At 40.8% G+C, this 19,918-nt stretch overlaps 1 protein-coding gene across 1 annotated transcript; it reads left to right on the top strand.

Moving 5' to 3' along the window:
* The first annotated feature begins 124 nt into the window (after nt 1-124).
* EIF2S3 (eukaryotic translation initiation factor 2 subunit gamma) lies at nt 125-18,646 on the top strand. Its single transcript, XM_054391384.1, has 12 exons — nt 125-193; nt 2,395-2,458; nt 3,585-3,712; nt 3,844-3,965; nt 5,674-5,768; nt 6,992-7,150; nt 8,756-8,890; nt 10,485-10,579; nt 11,505-11,649; nt 12,268-12,437; nt 13,947-14,119; nt 17,872-18,646. The coding sequence occupies exons 1-12, from the start codon at nt 125-127 to the stop codon at nt 17,933-17,935; spliced, it is 1,419 nt and encodes a 472-aa protein (XP_054247359.1). The 3' UTR covers nt 17,936-18,646.
* Nucleotides 18,647-19,918: the final 1,272 nt, after the last annotated feature.

The following is a 19,918-nucleotide window of genomic DNA, read 5'->3' as shown; positions in this document are numbered from 1 at the left end:
TCTCCGAGCTGGACGTCTGCTCGCCGGTCGGCGAGTGCCGGGCTGCGCGCCAGGGTTGGCGGTACCGAGCGGAGCCGGGGGTCAGGCGGCTGCGCGGGCTTCCTCGCTTCCTCTTCGGGCCAAGATGGCGGGGGATGAGGCGGGAGTGACTCTGGGGCAGCCGCACCTCAGCCGGCAAGACCTTGCCACCCTGGTGAGACTCGCCCGCCGGGCGCCCAGTGGACTGGGGCAGGTGGCCGCGGGTGGGGGCGCCGAGAAGCAGTGGATGCGGGGGGCGGCTGGGCGGAGCAGCCATTGAGAGGTGTAGGGGGTTGGTGGCGGCGTTCGGAGGCACAGGGGATCTGTGCCTTCCTCCAGGCCCCGCCGCGGCCTTCGGAGCTGGTGAGGTCTAAGAGGCCACTGAAGGCGGCGGTGCTTTGAGGGGCTAGGGTGCAGCACGCCGGGGCTAAAGGAAAGCATAGATGGAGGTGGGCGCCGGGCAGAGTGGCGGCGCTGGGAGCAGGTTAGGCTGGTCGCAGCGTGTTTGAGTTGGCTGGATGAGGCGCTTGGCTTGTTCGTGAGGTGAGTCTGAGGCTCGATGGGCTGGCGTCCCGGCTTTTAGAGTAAAGCTTTTGTGTGACAGTGCCGGAGACACAGAGTTTTCTCCTTGTAAGGGCTGTCTTGCTTAGTACTATTAAAGGCTATTTCCTCCCCGAATTAGAACCATACATTGGTTTTCTGTTTCCTCAGCAGGTTAGATGGATCGGTTGCTCCCCCCATCTTGTTTGGGCTACGAAGAATTTTTTTTTTTTTTATTACTCGAAAAATCGCTTGCAGTGATGTCTTGCTGGGCTAGTCTTCCCTTTTAATGTCTCCCCTGGGCTGCCTCACTTATTACACATATATGCAGACAAACCAAGTTGAAAATCCTATTGCTGCCTCCATGGTGTTCAGCAAACTAGATATTCTTGGTATTTGAGCCCAAGAATTCTTTCTGTGTTGCAGCTAAGCATGGCGATATTCATTGGTGAGGGACATTAGTGATTTCAGAAAGTTTCCTTACTTGCTTTTATTATTGACCATGGCATTAGCCAGTTGGAAAGAGATAAGCCTGCTTCAGAGGTCAGTAGGAATTGCCTTTTTAAGGCCTATTTTGTATTTTTTCAGTTGGCCCTTTAATGCATACAATTTTATAGCTGAACTTAGTCTTTTACCAGTCTTGAGGGGAAAAATTGCATGCGTGCACAATTGTGTGCACCAGGAACAATAATCTTGATGACAGGATCTGCATCATGCTTACGTGCCTGTCATCTTACTGCAGGGTGCCATCTGCAGGTCGTTGACTTTGGTGCTTGTAGTAGTTAATTAAGATACAGAAGAAACAGAAATTGAATTGCCTGTGGAAGAGAACTTGGTTTTGTATTGGATGTGAACGTTTTGCTCATGTAATGCTTAAGAATAGAACGTGTGAGCTTTCATTAGTACGGAGATGAGGTTAAGTTTTGATTGTCAATCACAGTGCTTGTTACGGTATAAACAGTATATGCTTTAAAGTCAATTAATATGTGTGTGTGTTATCTCTATATTAGCAAACTATTTGTGTCCTGTCCTGCACTGAGGACTCTCTTGTCATTGTCTTTGCTTGAACTGAGCAGCTCATCCATATGAATTCAGTGCAGGGTGAAAATGCAGGGTGAAGTGTAAGTTGTTTCAAAAATAGCACAGAGGCATTTCAGTGGGTTTCAACGTTTGTCCAATATTTGGACAAACAGCTTTAGAAAAACACCAAAACAACTCTTTGCACTCTAGTATCTGTGGTTGCAATAGTGGTACTTGGGGAAAAAGTAGCTGCTAAAAAAACCAAAAAAACAACCCCAAACCCACAACCCAAAATTAAATTCATGGCACTAATGAAATCTCTTCACTTACTGACTCCAAAGTGTTAGTTGTAATTATGTACTGAATGTAGTGCAACCTTATACAAGTTATACTGTTTATTGACGAGCCTTTGGTTTTAAAACATAGTTGCAGCTCACTCTGTAGCCCATGGAAAGCTAATTTGAATTTGCCTGTTACATGTAATTTAAGTTTGGGGGTAGGTAAGGAGTTTTTTGTGTGTGTCAGCTTCTTTTGAGGGGTTTTGGTTTGTTTACTTCCATCCTTCACACCTTGCAGCCTGTGCCAATTTACAGTCAGTGTTTTGATTTGCAAGCTATGCTGATGTGCAATCACAATTTTATTCTCTTTTTGTCCTATTTCATACGCTTAAAAGACAGGAATTCACATCTATAAGTATTTTAATGAGCTTAGTTGGATTTTGCTGAACAGAATTACTGGATAATTGTTACGAACATACTTGTGCTCTGTAAACATTTAGATGCAAGATAAATAATTTTTTAAATCTCCCTCATACAGGATGTTACCAAGTTGACGCCTCTCTCACCAGAAGTCATCAGCAGACAAGCAACAATTAATATAGGTAAAAATAAACTTCTGAAAAAGAGGGGTGCATTAATGTGACTCTGGTGCTCATGCAACAGCATATGGTGCCTACACAAGAACATTTTGAATAATTATTTTACTGAAACAGACTGTAACAATAGTGGTTTTATTACAAATTTTATCAAGGTAAAGGAAGACTTAAGCTGGAGAGTTGGGCAGGAACAAATGTAATGAAATTCAACAAGGACAAGTGTAGAGTCTTGCACCTGGGAAATAACAACCCCATGGATCAGTCCAGGTTGGGGACAGGCCAGTTGGAGAGCAGTGAAGGAAAGGGACCTGGCAGATCATAGTGAAAGGAAGGTTGACCATGAGCCAGCAATGTGCTCTTGCGGCCAAGAAGGCCAAGGGCATCCTGGGGTGGATTAGAAGAGCTGTGGTTAGTAGGTCAGGAGAGGTTCTCCTCCCCCTCTACATCTGGAATATAGTGTCCAGTTCTTGGCCCCTCAGTTCAAGAAGGACCTCAGGGAACTGCTTGAAAGAGTCCAGTGCAGAGCCACAAAAACGCTAAAGGGAGTGGGAAGGCAATGGGTGGAAGTTAGATAGGAAGTCCCATGTAAACACGAGGAAAATTTTTTTCACTGTGAGGGTGACAGAACACTGCAACAGGCTATCCAGGAGGGATGTGGTGTCTCCTTCTCTGGACATATTAAAAACCCTTCTGGATGTGTTCCTGTGTGACTTGCCCTAGGTGATCCTGTCATGGCAGGGGGGTTGGACTGGATGATCTTTGGAGGTCCCTTCCAATCCCTAACGTTCTATGATTCTGTGAAGAAACTTGTCAAAGCCTTTTAACTGGAAAAGCACCAATTTTACAACTGGAAGAACACTGTCGAATGAAGTGGGGAATAGTTGCTAAAGCGAAGTTTATTTTACATTAAAATTAAACACTGAAATGAGTTTGGTGAAATTGCAAAGATCTGTCCGTTGGGAGCTCAATTTAGGATCTTGTTTGTTTAAACAAAAACCTTCACGAAACCCATACACGTTTCTGGACTTAGTGTTTACAGAGAGTAATTGAGGTAATTACATGTTGATCTGATTGGAACATTGCACAAAATGAAACAATGGTTTATTGACAAATGTTTGCTTTTAAAACCTAGGTACAATTGGTCATGTAGCCCACGGAAAGTCAACAGTAGTCAAAGCTATTTCTGGAGTTCACACTGTCAGATTTAAAAATGAACTGGAAAGAAATATCACAATCAAGCTGGGTTATGCTAATGCAAAGGTGAGTCATTACCAGAATCTAGCAAATATGTTGCCAATGTATTTCAAGGTGGATGTAGGCTTATAGGTCACTAATCCTTGCTGACTTAATTTTCTATTTTTTTTTCTCAATTTTTAAAAATTGCTCTACAGATTTATAAGTTGGATGACCCAAGCTGTTCCCGGCCAGAGTGTTACCGATCCTGTGGAAGCAGCACCCCAGATGAGTTCCCTACAGATATTCCTGGCACTAAAGGGAATTTTAAACTAGTCAGGTAACTGTGTGTGTGCTGTGAAATGAATGGCATAGTTGTGGGGGTTTTTTAACATCCTTTTACAAAAATGAAGATAATCAAAGCTGAGCTGTAAGCAGAATTATTGTTGTGGCACCCCTGATCTAAGGTATCATCTAAACTGCCTTGGTGTTAGTTGTGACACACAATCTGTGGCAGAGCACAGCTGTGTCTTCTGCCCTCTGCTATTTGCAGGACTCCAAAATGAAATTTTTCTGCTATTAATACAAGTATATTTTAAAGCCATTAGGATGAGAACTAATGTGAACCTCACAAATACATCTTTAAAATTCCTTCGTGGAGAGTTACTTTTGTTAAACTTTTTCTTCCTAGAGGCAGAAAAGTTTTCCAAGTTCTTAAATATGTGAAAGCCTGATGCATAATGTGAGATCAGGACTCTAAATGGAGGCCAGATGTTCTTTATATATTTCTTTGTATGTTCTTTATATACTATTTCTAATAAAGCATAGCATGGTCATTATGCAGGCATACTAATTACAACAGTTGTTGCATAAGTCTTTACAGTGATTGTTCAAATGAGAGTAGTCACAAAGACTCTTGTAGGAGATTCTTGCTTTATAGGTGTAAAATACACATAGTGCTGTAATCACACATTTCTTTCCTTTCCTCAGATTCCCAGTCAAGCACTTGTTCTAACAATAACTTCACATGCAGTCATGCAGCCATTATTAAACTATTGGTTAAAAGTTTTGGATTCTTTATCTTACTGTTTATTTGCTTAGAGTAGATTTTTTAGCATTGTCAGTAAAGCAGCAAATCAGTTCCTTGGTTTTTGGTGGCATTCCTTGGTGGAACCAAGAATTCCACACTGAATAGGTTTAGGCAAGAATGTAGTGAATCAGCTATTATGGTCTGCACAACAAAAATTTGGAATGAGGAGCTGTGACGTTCATAGATTCATAGAATACCAGGTTGGAAGGGACCTCAGGGATCATCTAGTCCAACCTTTCAGGGTAAGAATATAGTTTAAGTGAGATGGCCCAGTACCCTGTCAATCTGAGCCTTGAAACTGTCTAATGTAGATAAACCTTTGAAGTCAAGTGCAATTACAGCTTTGTAATTAAAGACTGATCATTTTTTAACATAGGAGAACTGGATGCATCCTTTAAAAGAGACAAATCTTGTGATGCTTGTGCGTGTTTGAGGGGTTTTTTGTTTGTTTGGGTTTTATTTTGCATTTAAATGTAGTCTACATTTGTGAAATATTAAAGCAGTACCTAATATGGATATATGGCATCAAATCTTAAAACTCAGGAAAACCATTCAGTAGACTGTTGTATTGGCTGAGCTGGAGTTAATTGTCCCAAGAGCATCTTGCTAGTGCTATGTTTTGCAGTGATGTAGCTGGGTGTTGATAACACAGTAGTGTTTTGGCTGCTGCTGAGTGAAGCACCAAGGCTGTGCTTTTCCAGCATTCCCCTGCCCCAAGAGTATGCTGAGGGATGGGCAAGATTTTGGGAGGGGACACAGCCAGGCCAGCTAACCCAAACTGACCAAAGGGGTATTCCATGCCATGTGACTTTATAACTTTTCAGCAGCTGTCTTGAAATGTTTCTCATTTGAAGGATGCTTTCAACTTTTGTGTCTTCCTAACCATTCACATAAATCGGTCAGAGAAGCTATTGATAACTGGCTTTTTGGACTTTTTTGTAACCTTTTTCTACAACAGGCATGTCTCTTTTGTGGATTGTCCTGGCCATGATATTTTGATGGCTACTATGTTGAACGGTGCAGCAGTAATGGATGCAGCTTTACTGTTGATAGGTAATGATTGCTACACAAAAACAGAGCTCTGGGTTGTGGGTTTTTTTTTCAATATCATGAAGCAACTGTATATGGGTTTTAAAATTTAATGGTGTGGGGTGACTGATTAAAACAAGTGTTTAAGAAAATAAAGTGATGCTACAATAAAAGTGTACCCTAACAAGCTGGGTTTTTTAAACCTCACTAATACTCATTAGTTCGGTAACAGGCCTAATTAATAGAAGATTAGTTAGGTAAGGTGAAATCTTGTAGGTGATATAATACTGTAAAATTTATATCCACTCTATGGAAATCAATTGCCTACAGGTACATTTTAAATTCCTCTGAAGCTTCAGTTTGCTTTAAATACGTACGCAGCCTTTGACACGCAGGAGACTCCACAAACATCATTATAAGCAGTAATCCCAGATGAACACAGGTAAAGTCAAGGTGCAGGAGATTTACCTTGATTGGGTCAATTTTTGTTCTGATTTGCAACCAACAGGAAGTGAGCAAAACTTTTTTGTATGCCAGTAGAACAATATAGTGGTCGGCAGTGACAATAGCAATTATCTTACCTGTCTAAGGCACATCAACAAACAAGAAAAACAGCTTCAGTAGTCTGAGATAGCTCTGAGATGTCATTCCTGCTCCCTGTTTGAATCTAGGAAGTGCAACAGACCAAACTTCAAGTGAGATAAGCCACCATAATGGCACATCAGCCAAAAGCTGGCTTCTTGGATGGCAGGAATCCAAACCATGCTGATAGCTTCCCTATTCTCATATTTGATATATTTAGTGTGCTACAGAGTTTGGGGATCTAGGCATTTCTGTGGCTTTAGTGATAACAGAATGCCAAAGAATTGTAAAATATTGCTTGGAAGGTGAACTGCAGTCAGTACTGTGATGTTTGAAGACCTAAAGGATGGAATAAGTCAAGCAGACACAAATCAACTGTCAGCATCTTTGGAAATTTTAAATGTTTCAACTGGGAGCAAGAACAGGGAAACTACTCTGTCAGTCTCTCATCTGATATATTGTGTGGATGCTACAGTTCAGGGGAGGACTAGGTATTTATTAATTTGGATGCTTCATGTACTTATTAATTTGAATGCTCCACATGTAGTTCCCTGAGAGGTGACTGTCTTTTTTGAATAAAGATGCAGTGGAAAGTAAATGTTCTAACTGCAAGAGTTTTGTCTACCTTTATAGTTTCTATATCGTAGTCACTTTTCTTCTTTCAGCTGGTAATGAATCATGCCCTCAACCCCAGACCTCAGAACATCTAGCTGCTATAGAAATCATGAAACTGAAACACATTTTGATTCTACAGAATAAGATTGATTTGGTGAAAGAGAGCCAGGCTAAAGAACAATATGAACAGATTCTTGCTTTTGTACAAGGTAAGTTTTCATCAGCAGAAATCCAACTAGTGGTGGAGATGTGGTTTTCTGTGTGTTTGGAGAAAAGCTTCTCTTATTCATCTGATGCTAACAGATGAGTCTGGTAATCTTAAAAATGGACCATTGGAGCTCTGCTTCTTGTCCATTTCAGACAACTTGGGTACAACACTCTTGAGGCTGTTGGTGGGAGCTTTTCATGTCAAATGAATAGCAATGGCTCTTATCTAGTAGTTTTCACTGATACTGAGGTTTCTTAGAATCATAGAATTGTTTTGTGTGGAAAAGCCCTCCTAAGGTCATCAAGTCACCCTAACACCACCATGGCCATTGAACCATGTCCCGTAGTGCCACATCTACAAATTTTTTTTTAACACCTCCAGACACAGTGACTCTGCCACCTCCTTGGGCAGCCTAGTCCCAATTCCTGACCACTCCTTCCATGAAGAAATTTTTCCTAACATCCAATCTCAACCTCCCCTTGCACTGTTTCAGGCCATTTCCTCTCATCCTATCACCAGGGACAAGAGGCTGACCTTCACCTCAATACACCCTCTCTTCAGGTGGTTGTATGGAGCAGTGAGGTCTCCCCTCAGCCTTCTTTTCTCCAAACTAAACGATCCCAGGTCCCTCAGCTTCTCCCCATAAGAGTTGTTCTTGGTATTGTTTGTTCTTGGCAGAGATTGTACTGTGATTTTACTAGAGTGCAGGAGAGGATAACGCAGTACTTGTTAGGGGCACCTTGTAGGTATAAATATGTTAGCTTATCTAATCACATGAGACTGGGCTTTCATCTCTCTGTAAGTCCAGTTCAGTGTTACCCTACTCTCTAAAGTTCTGCTCAGTGTTAGTCTAGTGCTTGGAGTTCCATCTTTACTAGGAGATTCCACTTACCTGCTTTAGCTGGTGTATGTGAGAAGCTGCAGAGCTGGATTGTCACCATCAAAAGTCATCAGTGGTTCTGTTTGGTTTTTTTCTAGTTCTGAGTTGTTGCCTTGCGTAAGCTTTTCATAACAGTTATGTGAGAGTGGCTTGATGTGTAAATTTGGAGTTTGAGAACTGAAGCTACATGAGAAATATTAATAATATTTAACAAGCCTTCCATAAAATGAGGTTGTTCTCAAATACTTATTTGTATTGCAACACTTAGAAAATACAGCTCCTTAAATTGATAGGAATTTTAGTCTGACAAAATGAAATCTGACTGTAAAAGTGAATAGTGATGCATCGAATACTGAGCTGTCTGATCTCTCTGAGGAAATTACCATAAGAATATTTCAGATCACAATGTAGGAAGTGAATTAATTCTCCCTTAGAACACAAGATTATCTTGCACAGTGTTCAGAGAGCAACAGTAAAGCTTCATCAGTACACAGTTACCCAGAAGCAATATGAGGGCAGTTTCAGAAAGCCTCAAAAAGTAGGTCTCAGTGGTCTGAGTTAAAATGTTGAAGGGAAGGGTGAATGCTCTGATAGTTGCCACTTTGGGAAATACACAGAAATTGTGACTTGAAATTTAGAAGTATTTTTAACAGTGACAGAACACTTGGTCATGTTGCTGTAAGTACTGTATTAAGGCTTGATGTTGAACTTGATTTTTGGTTTTAGGTACAGTTGCAGAAGGAGCTCCAATAATTCCAATCTCAGCACAGTTGAAATACAACATCGAGGTAGTTTGTGAGTATATAGTGAAGAAAATCCCAGTTCCTTTACGAGACTTCACATCTGAACCAAGGCTTATTGGTATGTAAATGCTTAGGTCTGGGCTTTTGTAGGTAACTATTGACTACCTGTATCTGCACTTAAAACAGCATGTTGCTGAACGATCTAAAAAGAGGTAGGTTTAAAAGGAGCATTTAGTGTGCTCTTATTTTAAAAGTTGCCATGTTTTGGTTTTTTTTTTTTATTCCAGTATTGTTTGTTCATAGTTCATTGTTGTAGTTATATCTCTTCAAGGTAATTGCTGTCTTTTGTACGTATTCTGTCTATATGACAGCACAGAAATGGAATAAAGACTTGATATTTATGTCTTAGCAAACAATCCTTTAGTTGCTCTGAATTTAAATTTAACAAATAAAGACTCGATATTTGTGTGTCTTAAAAATATTCTTTTAGTTGCTATGAATTTAAATTTGATTTAACAAAGTACTGACAAACTGCTGAATTTAAACATTAAATTATTTCCATTAAAATCTTACAGGTAACCTGGTTAGATTTTCTGTATTAGTCTCCTATCTCCCAGGTATAATCATCGAAGTCTGTGGTCATGTCCAGGATATTATAAAATTCAGGTGCCTGGGGATGAAACCATTTGTTTGTCCTTTTCATAGAACCATAGAATTGTCAGGGTTGGAAGGGACTTCAAGGATCAGCCAGTTCCAACCCCCTGCACGGGCAGGGACACCTCACACTAGATAAGGTTGCTCACAGCCACATCCAGCCTGGCCTTAAAAACCTTCAGGGATGAGGCTTCCACCACCTCCCTGAACATGCTGTTCCAGTGTCTCACCACGCTCATGGTGAAGAACTTCCTAACATGCAATCTGAATCTACCCACTTTAGTTTTGCTCCATTCCCCCCAGTCCTATCACTACCTGACACCCTAAAAAGTCCCTCACCAGCTTTCCTGTAGGCCCACTTCAGATACTGGAAGGCCACAAGAAGGTCTTCTTGAAGCCACCTCCTCTTCAGGCGGAATAGCCCCAACTGTCAGTCTGTCCTCACAGGAGAGGAGCTCCAGCCCTCTGATCATCCTTGTGGCCCTTCTCTGGACACATTCCAGCAAAGCCAGAAGTGGATGCAGTACTCCAGGTGGGGTCTCACCAGAGTGGAGTAGAGGGGGAGAATCACCTCCCTCATCCTGCTGGCTACGCTTCTCTTGAGGCAGCCCAGGATATGATTGGCTTTGTGGGCTGCAAGTGTACACATAAAGAATGGGAGACCTACAGAATATGTTCAGAATGCATAAAAACTGACCACTTGTATTAAACAATGTCAAACTGCTTTACAAAACCACTTCCGATATTCACAATTGACATTGTTTCCTTTTCAGATACTGATCTTTAACATAATGTCTGCTATGTAGAAACAGTTTCAAAAGACATTTATGCATATAAGCAGCTTAAGTGGTTTTGAGAACAAAATCAACCATGTGTTTAAAAATCTGGAATAAAATGTTCTTCAGTCTTTAGTCTTCTTCCTGAATTATGTTTTTCTAATATTTAGAAATATTTATCTGCCTTTGTAAGAATATTGAAGCAGTCAAAGTTGCTAAAGACACTAATTATTTAAAAACCTGATATTAAATACAAGCCTGGTTATGGTTTATTCTTTGCAGTAATTAGATCTTTTGATGTCAACAAGCCTGGCTGTGAAGTTGATGACCTTAAGGGAGGTGTGGCTGGTGGCAGTATTCTAAAAGGTGTCTTAAAGGTAACCTTTTCTCTTTCTTGTGTGGAGATTTGTAATAATAATAACAACTAAGAGAGTTTTTCCTTCCTTAATGCAAAATTAATCTCTGTAATTGATTTTTAAAGTCCCCTCTGCCTGTACCTCATTTTTAGTTTCCTTCTCTAAAATACCAGAACAAGAAACACTGATGTTTATGCTTTTCAATCCATTTTTGTTAATCTGATCTTAACTTCTGCTTATAGCAATACTTATTTCATTGCTTAAAAAACTGAGGGAGCTGTTGTGGTTTTTTCTGTCCTACGACTTAATTCCTGAATTAGTGGGGGGAAGAGGCGAAGAAAATAATTTTATAAGCACCTTGGAAGTGTGTGTGGGTTCCCACAGGTCTCACTTCCCCATTTAGGTATTCTCTATATTTTGATCTTTTATTTTACTTGTGTGATATTGTCAATCAATGGAAACTTGAAAAGTTTCTCTGCTAGACTGGAAAGCAAACAACATCTTCAGACATTTATATCTGTTAGATTGGAAAGCAAACCACATCTTCAAACATTTATACAACCTGTATTTATCTTGTTTACTGATGCTGATCACTTACACTGGTCGAATTAACTCAATTTATCTCAGTGCTGTAACATTTCTAAATGAAGTTTTTTTTTTTTAAATTAAATGAATTGTTAAAATGTTGGAATTAGTGCTGATAAAGATCCTTTGCTAAAGGAGTTTTATGAATAGTTTTGAAAAGAAAATCGCTTGGTACATTGGCTCTAAGATACAGAGCTCTAAGAGTCGTTCAATTTGCAGTAAACAAGGGCAAGAGAACCTTCGAAGCCCTAGAGCAGCCCACAGCCAAGAACTTGTATGAACAGTAGGTCTTGATTGTGACTAGTAGTTTTATGTTGCTCTGTAACAATCAGTAAATCACTTTATCACTTTTTTTAATTAGGTGGGCCAGGAAATTGAGGTCCGGCCTGGTATTGTATCCAAGGACAGTGAAGGAAAACTCATGTGCAAGCCAATCTTCTCCAAAATTGTGTCACTCTTTGCTGAACACAATGATCTGCAATATGCTGCTCCAGGAGGTCTTATAGGTAAGAACATTCTCCTGTGGAAATATTTATTTATTTATTTATGCATATTAAGATCACTTGGTTATGTTCAACAATGTGTTTCATCGTGGAAAACAAACAGCCTATGAGAAATTTAAAATCATGTATGTGGAGAGATACAACATGGGTGTGAAAAGTAGATGTTTAATAAATAAGATGTATTTCTGAGTGTTACTGGCCAGTGCAAATCAGCTTGCATTATTAACTATCAGCTTTAACAGTAGAATGTTTTTTCATCTGTTTAGACAAAGCTCACAGTCTTGCTGGCATTCTGAATCACAGAATATTAGGGGTTGGAAGGGACCTCCAAAGATCATCCAGTCCAACCCCCCTGCCAGAACAGGAAGAGCTAGAATAGGTCATACAGGAATGTATCCAAGCAGGTTTGGAATGTCTCCAGAGAAGGGAGACTCCACAACCTCTCTGGGCAGTGTGTTCCAGGGCTCTGGCACCCTCACACTGAATGTGCAGTTCAGGTAACAGGGGATTCCCAGTACATACTCAAATTGTTGGGTTTAGAGCTCCATAAAATGTTTTAACACATAAATGCAGCAGCTACCTTTCATTTATTCCTTGTGACTTTTCCTTATTGTATTTTAGGTGTTGGAACTAAGATTGATCCAACTTTGTGTCGGGCTGACCGAATGGTCGGCCAAGTTCTTGGTGCAGTTGGAGCACTGCCAGAAATATTTACAGAGCTAGAAATTTCCTATTTCTTGCTGAGACGACTATTAGGTGTTCGCACTGAAGGAGACAAGAAAGCTGCAAAGGTCTGTACTCCTTTTTTTATTTGGGTTTGTTTTTTTTTCCCTGATTTCTTTTCTTGTGCTAAGTTGTATATACACTTTTTGATCTTCTGCAGTAATTCAAAGAATCACAGAATGTTAGGGGTTGGAAGGGCCCTTAAAAGATCATCCAGTCCCAATCCCCCTGCCAGAGCAGGAGCACCTAGAATAGGCCACACAGGAACACACCCAGGTGGGTTTGGAATGTCTCCAGAGAGGGAGATTCCACAACCTCTCTGGGCAGCCTGTTCCAGTGTTCCATCACCCTCACAGTGAAAAGAAATTTTTGTTATGTTTGCACGTCTGCCTGTTCATGTCAGTTTGTCCGTAAACTTACCTGCTTATTTAGAATCACTGTAGAATCATAGAATGGTTTGGGTTGGAAGGGCCCTCCAAAGGTTATTTAGACAACCCCTCTGCAGTCTGCAGGGACATCCTCCACTGGATCAGGTTGCTCAGAACCTTGTTGAGCCTGACCTTCAAGATCTCCAAGGATGGTGCCTCAACTGCCTCCCTGGGCAACCTGTTCCAGTGTTCCACCACTCTCACAGTAAAGAACTTGTTCCTAACATCCAATCTAAATCTACTCTTTAATTTCAAACCATTGCCCCTTGTCCTGTCACTGCAGGCCTTTGCAAAGAGTCCCTCTGCAGCCTTCTTATAAGTCCCTTCCAGGTTCAGTAGAGAGGAGTAGGAATTACTGTCAGAGTAGTTTAAAGCAGCATGTAAAGTATTTGTGCTTCCATGTTAGTCTTAAACATACTGGAAGTTGTTTTGCTATGTTATAGGCCTGTCCATTTATGCAATAACTGGCTTTATACACAAACTCATCTACTTCCTACTTGCATGCTTTTTGTAGATTCTCTTTCTGAAGAACTTTTTAAAGTTAAGTATTTTGGAAACACTATGGTTGAAAAGAAACTAAAAGATCATAGATTTTCTCTGGTAGTGTTAAAATCTAGAAACTGCTTCATGCACTAGTGAATTAAAGTGCTTCAGTGCTCTTTTTGTCCTGTGAAAGGAATTATTTTGTTGAGAAATCATTTTGCTGTGTGTAGGCATAAGGGAAATGAGAGAATATCCAGATGATTTAAAAGAATGATGTTAACGTTCTGATTTGCAGCAATATCTGAGACTGTTAACACTTTTCAACACAGCATGTGCAATCATCAGGGTGTTATAATTATATGTTCTTGGGCTATCTCTCTGCTTTCTATCATACCAAGAACCTGCAGAACTATGGGTGCAAGATGTTTATAGATTTGTCCTTTCACATGCAGACTTTACTCACTGACAGTGTTGTGTGTGGTTTGTGTGTGTGTACATTTACAGTTTTTACATACCTCATCTATTTTTTTTTTTTTTTGTGGCAGGTAGGTACAGAAGATACTCAATATTGTCTGTGGGCTTGGGGTTGGGAGAGTTGTGGTCTTGTTTTGTTGGGTTTTTTATTACTAAAGCAAGTATTTCAGAGCTTTGTATGTCTTTCTTCAGGTGCAAAAATTATCAAAGAATGAAGTTTTAATGGTGAACATTGGATCCTTATCTACTGGAGGGAGAGTCAGTGCAGTTAAAGCTGACTTGGGGAAGATTGTGCTTACTAACCCAGTATGCACAGAAGTGGGAGAAAAAATTGCCCTGAGTCGAAGAGTTGAGAAACACTGGCGGTAAGTTGGTGCTAACTTGGTAGAGTACCTGGCTGTTACGCTGCTAACAAAGAAATAGGTGACTGATTTTTCACAGATTGCATTGGATTGGAAGGGACTCTCGAAGGCCATCTTGTTCAACTCCCCTGCAGTCAGCAGGGACACCTCCAACTACATCAGGCCATGCAGAGCCACATTGAGTCTGAACTTGAATGTCTCCAGGGACAGGGCCTCAACCACATTCCTGGGCAGCCTATTCCAAGATTTTACCACTCTCATTGTAAAGAACTTCTTCCTTATGGCCAGCCTAAATCTACCCTGCTTCAGTTTCAAACCATTTGTTGTCATCCTATCCCTACCAGCCTTTCTAAACAGTCCTTCCCCAGCCTTCCTGTAGGTCTCCTTCAGGTATTGAAATGTAGCTGTTGAAATGTAGCTATTTTGTCCTAGAAATAAGTAAGTGTATTCTGTTTTTAAATTCCTCTGGATTCTTCTAACTCATGGACACTTATTATCAAATGCTTCATTTCATTACCATGCTCTTCAAAAAAAGGAAGCCTTATAACTGGGTAGATAGCTACTAGTTAACAGACAAGGAAGGTTCATGGTTTGTTGAGCTAACAGTGGGTAATCTTGGTAGAGCAGTTTGGAAATTTTAGTAGTGTTAAGCCAAAGCCTGTCTTTATCCTCACCTCAATCAGTGGAGCTCTGCCTGTGGACCTGTATGTGATTTCTAGTGCAATCTTGAAGTAATAGCAGGGGAATAGTGAAAGGACATTTTAAGGTTTGAGTGTTTAATATACTGTGAGTAAAGAGGAAATATAAAACTACCAATTGAATTGACCCATTCAAATTACCTAAAATGTCTGACTGCACAGAAACATCCAGAGGCTGAAAATGACAAGCAGAATTTGTTGATGATTCATTTTAAGCTCAGCATCATACCTTTTTCTAAATGATTATTCCTCCTGTGCCTCTTGTGTTCCATAAGATTTATGAAGAATCCTCCATCTAGGAAGTAGTAATAAACTGCAGCAGTGCAGGTTAGGAGCTGATCTGCTAGAGAGCCTCCCTGTGGAGAAAGACCTGGGAGTCCTGGTGGGACAGCAACGTCCCCTTGTGGCCAAGGAGGCCAATGGGATCCTGGGCCGCATTAAAAAGAGTGTGTCCGGCAGGTCAAGGGAGGTTATTCTCCTCCACTCTGCCCTACTGAGACTTCACCTGAAATACTGCATCCAGTTCTGGGCTCTCCGTTTCAAGAGCGTCAGGGGTCTGCTTGAGAGAATCCAACAGAGGGCTACAAGGATGATGAAGGGACTGGAGCACTGCCTGATGAGAAAAGACTGAGACACCTGAGGCTGTTTAGTCTGGAGAGAAGACTGAGAGGGGATTTAATAAATGTCTACAAATATCTGAGGGGCTGAGGGGGTCAGGAAGGAAGGGACAGCCTCTGCTCACTTGTGCCCTGGGTTAGGACAAGGGGTAATGGATATAAACTACAGCACAGGAAGTTCCACTTCAACATGAGGAGGAACTTCTTCACTGTGAGGTTCACAGAGCACTGGAACAGGCTCCCCAGAGAGGTTGTGCAGTCTCCTTCTCTGGAGGCTTTCAAGCCCTGTCTGGATGTGTTCCTGTGCAAGCTGTACTAGATTCTATGGTCCTGCTGTGGCAGGGGGGTTGGACTTGAAGATCTCCAGAGGTCCCTTCCAAACCCTAACATCCTGTGAATACCATAAGAGCATAAGGGTATTTAGATTCACTTACTTTGCACAGGTCTTGTCATATAATGAACACAGCCATAATTTTTACAAGCAGTGGTTACTGTATGAAAAAGAACCAAGCTTTAAATGAAAACCCATAGAGGTATGTTTCTTTTTCAGATCAACAAGAAAGCTTACACAGAATTTAATGCTTGCTTTCTCAGAACTGGCTGACAAACTAGGGAAGAGATTATTCTCTGAAAAAAACATACAAGGAAAAAGACAACATGTCTTGAACAGTAGGAAAGAAATAAAGGAAGACAGAACCCAAATTAAATCAGGGAAAGCAGAAGGAAGAGGAGAAAAGAAATTTATACTGGAAACTATGGGGGGGGTTGAGCTATAGACTGATAGCCTGTGCAAATTGTAATGTGAGTTTTGTTTCTGCTGTAGATTACTTCCCACTTGAGAAACAAGCAAATTTTGCCAAGAAGTCCACTTGTCTCTGGATTATGGGGTGGGCAAGTAGTGGCAGCCTGCTATAAAGATCCTGTTATTAAAAAGTTGCCTTCTATGCTGAAGGACATAGGACAAAGAGACAACATAAGGAAGCTCTAAGTTGAGAAAAAGGAAAGGAGCAGCTTAATAGAATCCAGTTGGAATAAAGATCATGTACAGCTGGTACTGTCAAAAGGAGCTTGTAGCCTGAGACAGTGGAGTACTGGAAAGATGGAAGAAAGAGACAAAAAGGAGGTATTAAATAGAAAACAAGTATATAGAGGTATAGAGGTTAAACTGCAAATGGCCACACAAACAGGATACACTTGATGGCAAGGAACCATAAATTCAAAGGTGGACTAGTTATAACCTATAGATATGGTTCTAAAACCTGGTAAGTGCTGGGGGGGATATACTTTAGTTTCTCTTTTGTTTTCCAGACATAGGCTTTACTGCTCAGCAAGTAAAATGGAGATGCAGTTGTGGTTCCTGTGTATCTCCTTGCCACAAACTGGAAGTATTTTCAAGGCAGTTATATTAATAATGTGGACTGCCTGCTGACTGGGAAAATGGACATCAATTTCTTTTTAGAAGCGCATTTTTATAAGGCAGCAGTGGCCTATAAAAGGGACTTTAATTTTACTGAATATAAATAAATAGTAGAGCTTAGCAGAGGGCTGAGTTGCCTTTCTGGGTCAGATGTTCACTGAAAGGTACTCTGCTTATAATCTTACTGTTGTTTTGTCTGAATTCTCACATTTTCATTGCTGTTTGAAAGCAATGAAGCACATCAGGCACAGGTAAAAGAGATAGAGCTGTGAACAGATTTATAGTCCACCAGTGCAATGTAAGTTACAACATAGTTTATTGTTCAGGGGTACATCATTAGCTGATTACAAACACATGAATGTTCTCTGTCCCTCATCCTTTTTTCTTCTGTTTCCACTAACCACTCTTCAATCTGGGTTGGACGATGCCATCCACAACCTGGTCTAGTAGAAGGTGTCTCTGCCCATGGCAGAGGGGTCAGAACTAGGTGATCTTTGAGGTCACAGCATCACACAGAATTGTCAGGGTTGGAAGGGACCCCAAGCATCATCTAGTTCCAACCCTCCTGCCATGGGCAGGGACACCTCACACTAGATCAGGTTGCTCACAGCCACATCCAGCATGGCCTGAGAAACCTCCAGGCATGAGGCTTCTACCACCTCCCTGGCAACCTGTTCCAGTGTCTCACCACCCTCATGGTGAAGAACTTCTTCCTGACATCTAATCTAAATCTCCCCTCTAGCTTGGATCCATTCCCCCCAGTCCCATGACTACCTGACACCCTAAAAAGTCCCTCAGCAGTGTCTTGTAGGCCTCTTTCAGATATTGGAAAGTCCCTTCCAACCTAACCCATTCAATGAATCTTGTAGGATGTTTTGGGTGGGAGACAAGGGGAGAAAATTCAAAATCTGGAAACTGAAGGCTTAAGAATGAGAGGATTTTTTTTTTATTTATCCTGATTTCTGACTACTGTTAAAAGTAATCTAAACTGGTTTTTTTTTTTTTTTTTTTTTCTTTTTGCAGTTTAATTGGTTGGGGTCAAATCAGAAGAGGAGTGACAATCAAGCCAACTGTTGATGATGACTGAAAACCAAGAGAGAGTGCTTCATTTTTACAGATGAAGTGCCTATTTCTATTTTGGAGGGGGTCTATTTTCCCAGTGGAATTGGAAGCTGTGCAAACAGTATCTTGGGAGTTGTATGGCTGTCCTTGTACGTTTTATTGAATTTTACCCCTCTTACTAAAATACTAGTCACTATCACCATTAAAAGCATACAAGAATTGGCATAGAAGTGGGTTTAATTATCCACATTTTAGCAGAAATTAATTGTACATGTCTCCTGGCATGTCTAATTTATCTTACTTTGTGTTTCAGACATATCTGTTTAATATCAGCCAAGCCAGCCCCAGTGTAACACGCAAACCATAAATCTGGTCTGGAAATAAAATGTTGCTATTTTCATGAATCCATACCATTTTTGTGAGTAACAAAAGACTGCAGTGATTGTCCAACCAATGCAAGAACTAAAAGGAAAAACAAACCAACCAAACTAAACTCTTCTTGAAGACTACTGCCCTTTCAGCACAGCATCTTTTGTCAAGACAGCTGTTTACAGCAAAAATCTTCCTGCTTTGTATGGTTCTGACTTTAGGATTCTACTTGTATTACACTTTGTAATTAGGATGGCAGCACTGACTGACTTACATTTGTCACTTCCACTATTATGAGTTTTGGTTAAACCTCCAAAGAAAAACTACAAGTAAACTGGATCTGAACTGGCAGTACTGGTTTTGATCTTATTTTAGAATGAATTTATGAAAAGAATGTGATGAATTTTGAAGTGTAGCTGTTTGTCACCATGGATCACTGTGTGGGTGATCTGGGAGCTCTTTATATAGTAGGAGTAAACTGCTTATTTCAAAGTTCTATTGAGCAAATATTAGCTGTCATCTTGGAAGTATAAAGTATCTGGAAAAAGAGGGGAGTCATGGTGGGGAAAGGAGATGGAATTCAGAATGAGATGAGGAAAAAGGTATGAAACCACTTCTGCTTAGCTAGCCTGAACCACACTCCTCGGGGGAAAATATGTAATAAACTTACTGTAGAGTGCTAATAGCTTCATCCATTTAGGTTTAACTTCATTTGTACTAATGTACATAGTTTTAGACATTTTATATAGTAGACTATTGAGCAAGTCATATTACTTCCCATATTTTTATACAGAGCACTGTGTTCATTTTCTAAGCCCACTTTCAGTGGTATTTAATATCTTCAAAGGTATCCTAAAGGTAAATAACATTTCACTCATCCAAATGGACTTTGCTGAAGCAGCTTGAGTCTTATTCCTGATTTCACTTTGTATTTTGTGTTCCATTTTCCCATCTACATTCCTGTTTCTCCATTTGTAAAGTACTTCTACCTCACATGGTGTCGAGAGTAAATGCACTAATTTTTGTATAGAGTTTTTTCCAACTTGGAGAGAGATCTGGGGTTACTGGTTGATAGTCAACTGAACATGAGTCAGCAGTGTGCCCAAATAACCAAGAAAGCCAATAGCATCCTGGCTTGGATTAGGAACACTGGGGCCAGGAGAAACAGGAAGGTAATCATCCCCTTGTATTCAGCACTGGTGAGGCCACACCTCAGGTGGTGTGTTCAGTTCTGGGCCCCTCACTACTAGGACATTGAGGGGCTGGAGCCTGTCCAGAGAAAGCCAATGAGGCTGGTGAAGGGCCTGGAGCACCTGGCCTACCACAAGGATCTGAGGGAGCTGGGGGTGTTCAGTCTGGAGAAGAGGAGGCTGAGGGGAGTCCTCATTACCCTCTTAAAACTACCTGAAGGGAGGCTGGAGCAAGGAGGGGGCAGTGTCTTCTCCTTGGTGGCAAGCAGTATGCAGTTTCATTTCCAATGGGCTGGCTAACCAGGGCATGTATGGAATTGGCAGCTGTCACACTTGCTACATCCTGGAGCTGGATAGATCTGGGCATCTTGGATGGCACCAGTACTTATACTTGTAACTGAATCTCTTGCAATAATCTGTCAGAACTTAGCAACTGGTTTTGGGAGAGT

The sequence above is a fragment of the Indicator indicator genome, chromosome 1 (genome assembly GCF_027791375.1).
Source record: "Indicator indicator isolate 239-I01 chromosome 1, UM_Iind_1.1, whole genome shotgun sequence".
Classification (NCBI taxonomy): Eukaryota; Metazoa; Chordata; class Aves; order Piciformes; family Indicatoridae; genus Indicator; species Indicator indicator.
The sequence above is the reverse complement of the archived record's forward strand: the minus strand, read 5'-3'. Positions and strand labels throughout refer to the sequence as shown.

Excerpts from the sequence above, each read along its gene's own strand:
- EIF2S3 (XM_054391384.1), top strand. The coding sequence starts at position 125 with ATGGCGGGGGATGAGGCGGGAGTGACTCTGGGGCAGCCGCACCTCAGC. Across the intron at positions 3,713-3,843 it reads TGGGTTATGCTAATGCAAAG|ATTTATAAGTTGGATGACCC; the intron begins GTGAGTCATTAC and ends ATTGCTCTACAG. Across the intron at positions 8,891-10,484 it reads ATCTGAACCAAGGCTTATTG|TAATTAGATCTTTTGATGTC; the intron begins GTATGTAAATGC and ends TATTCTTTGCAG.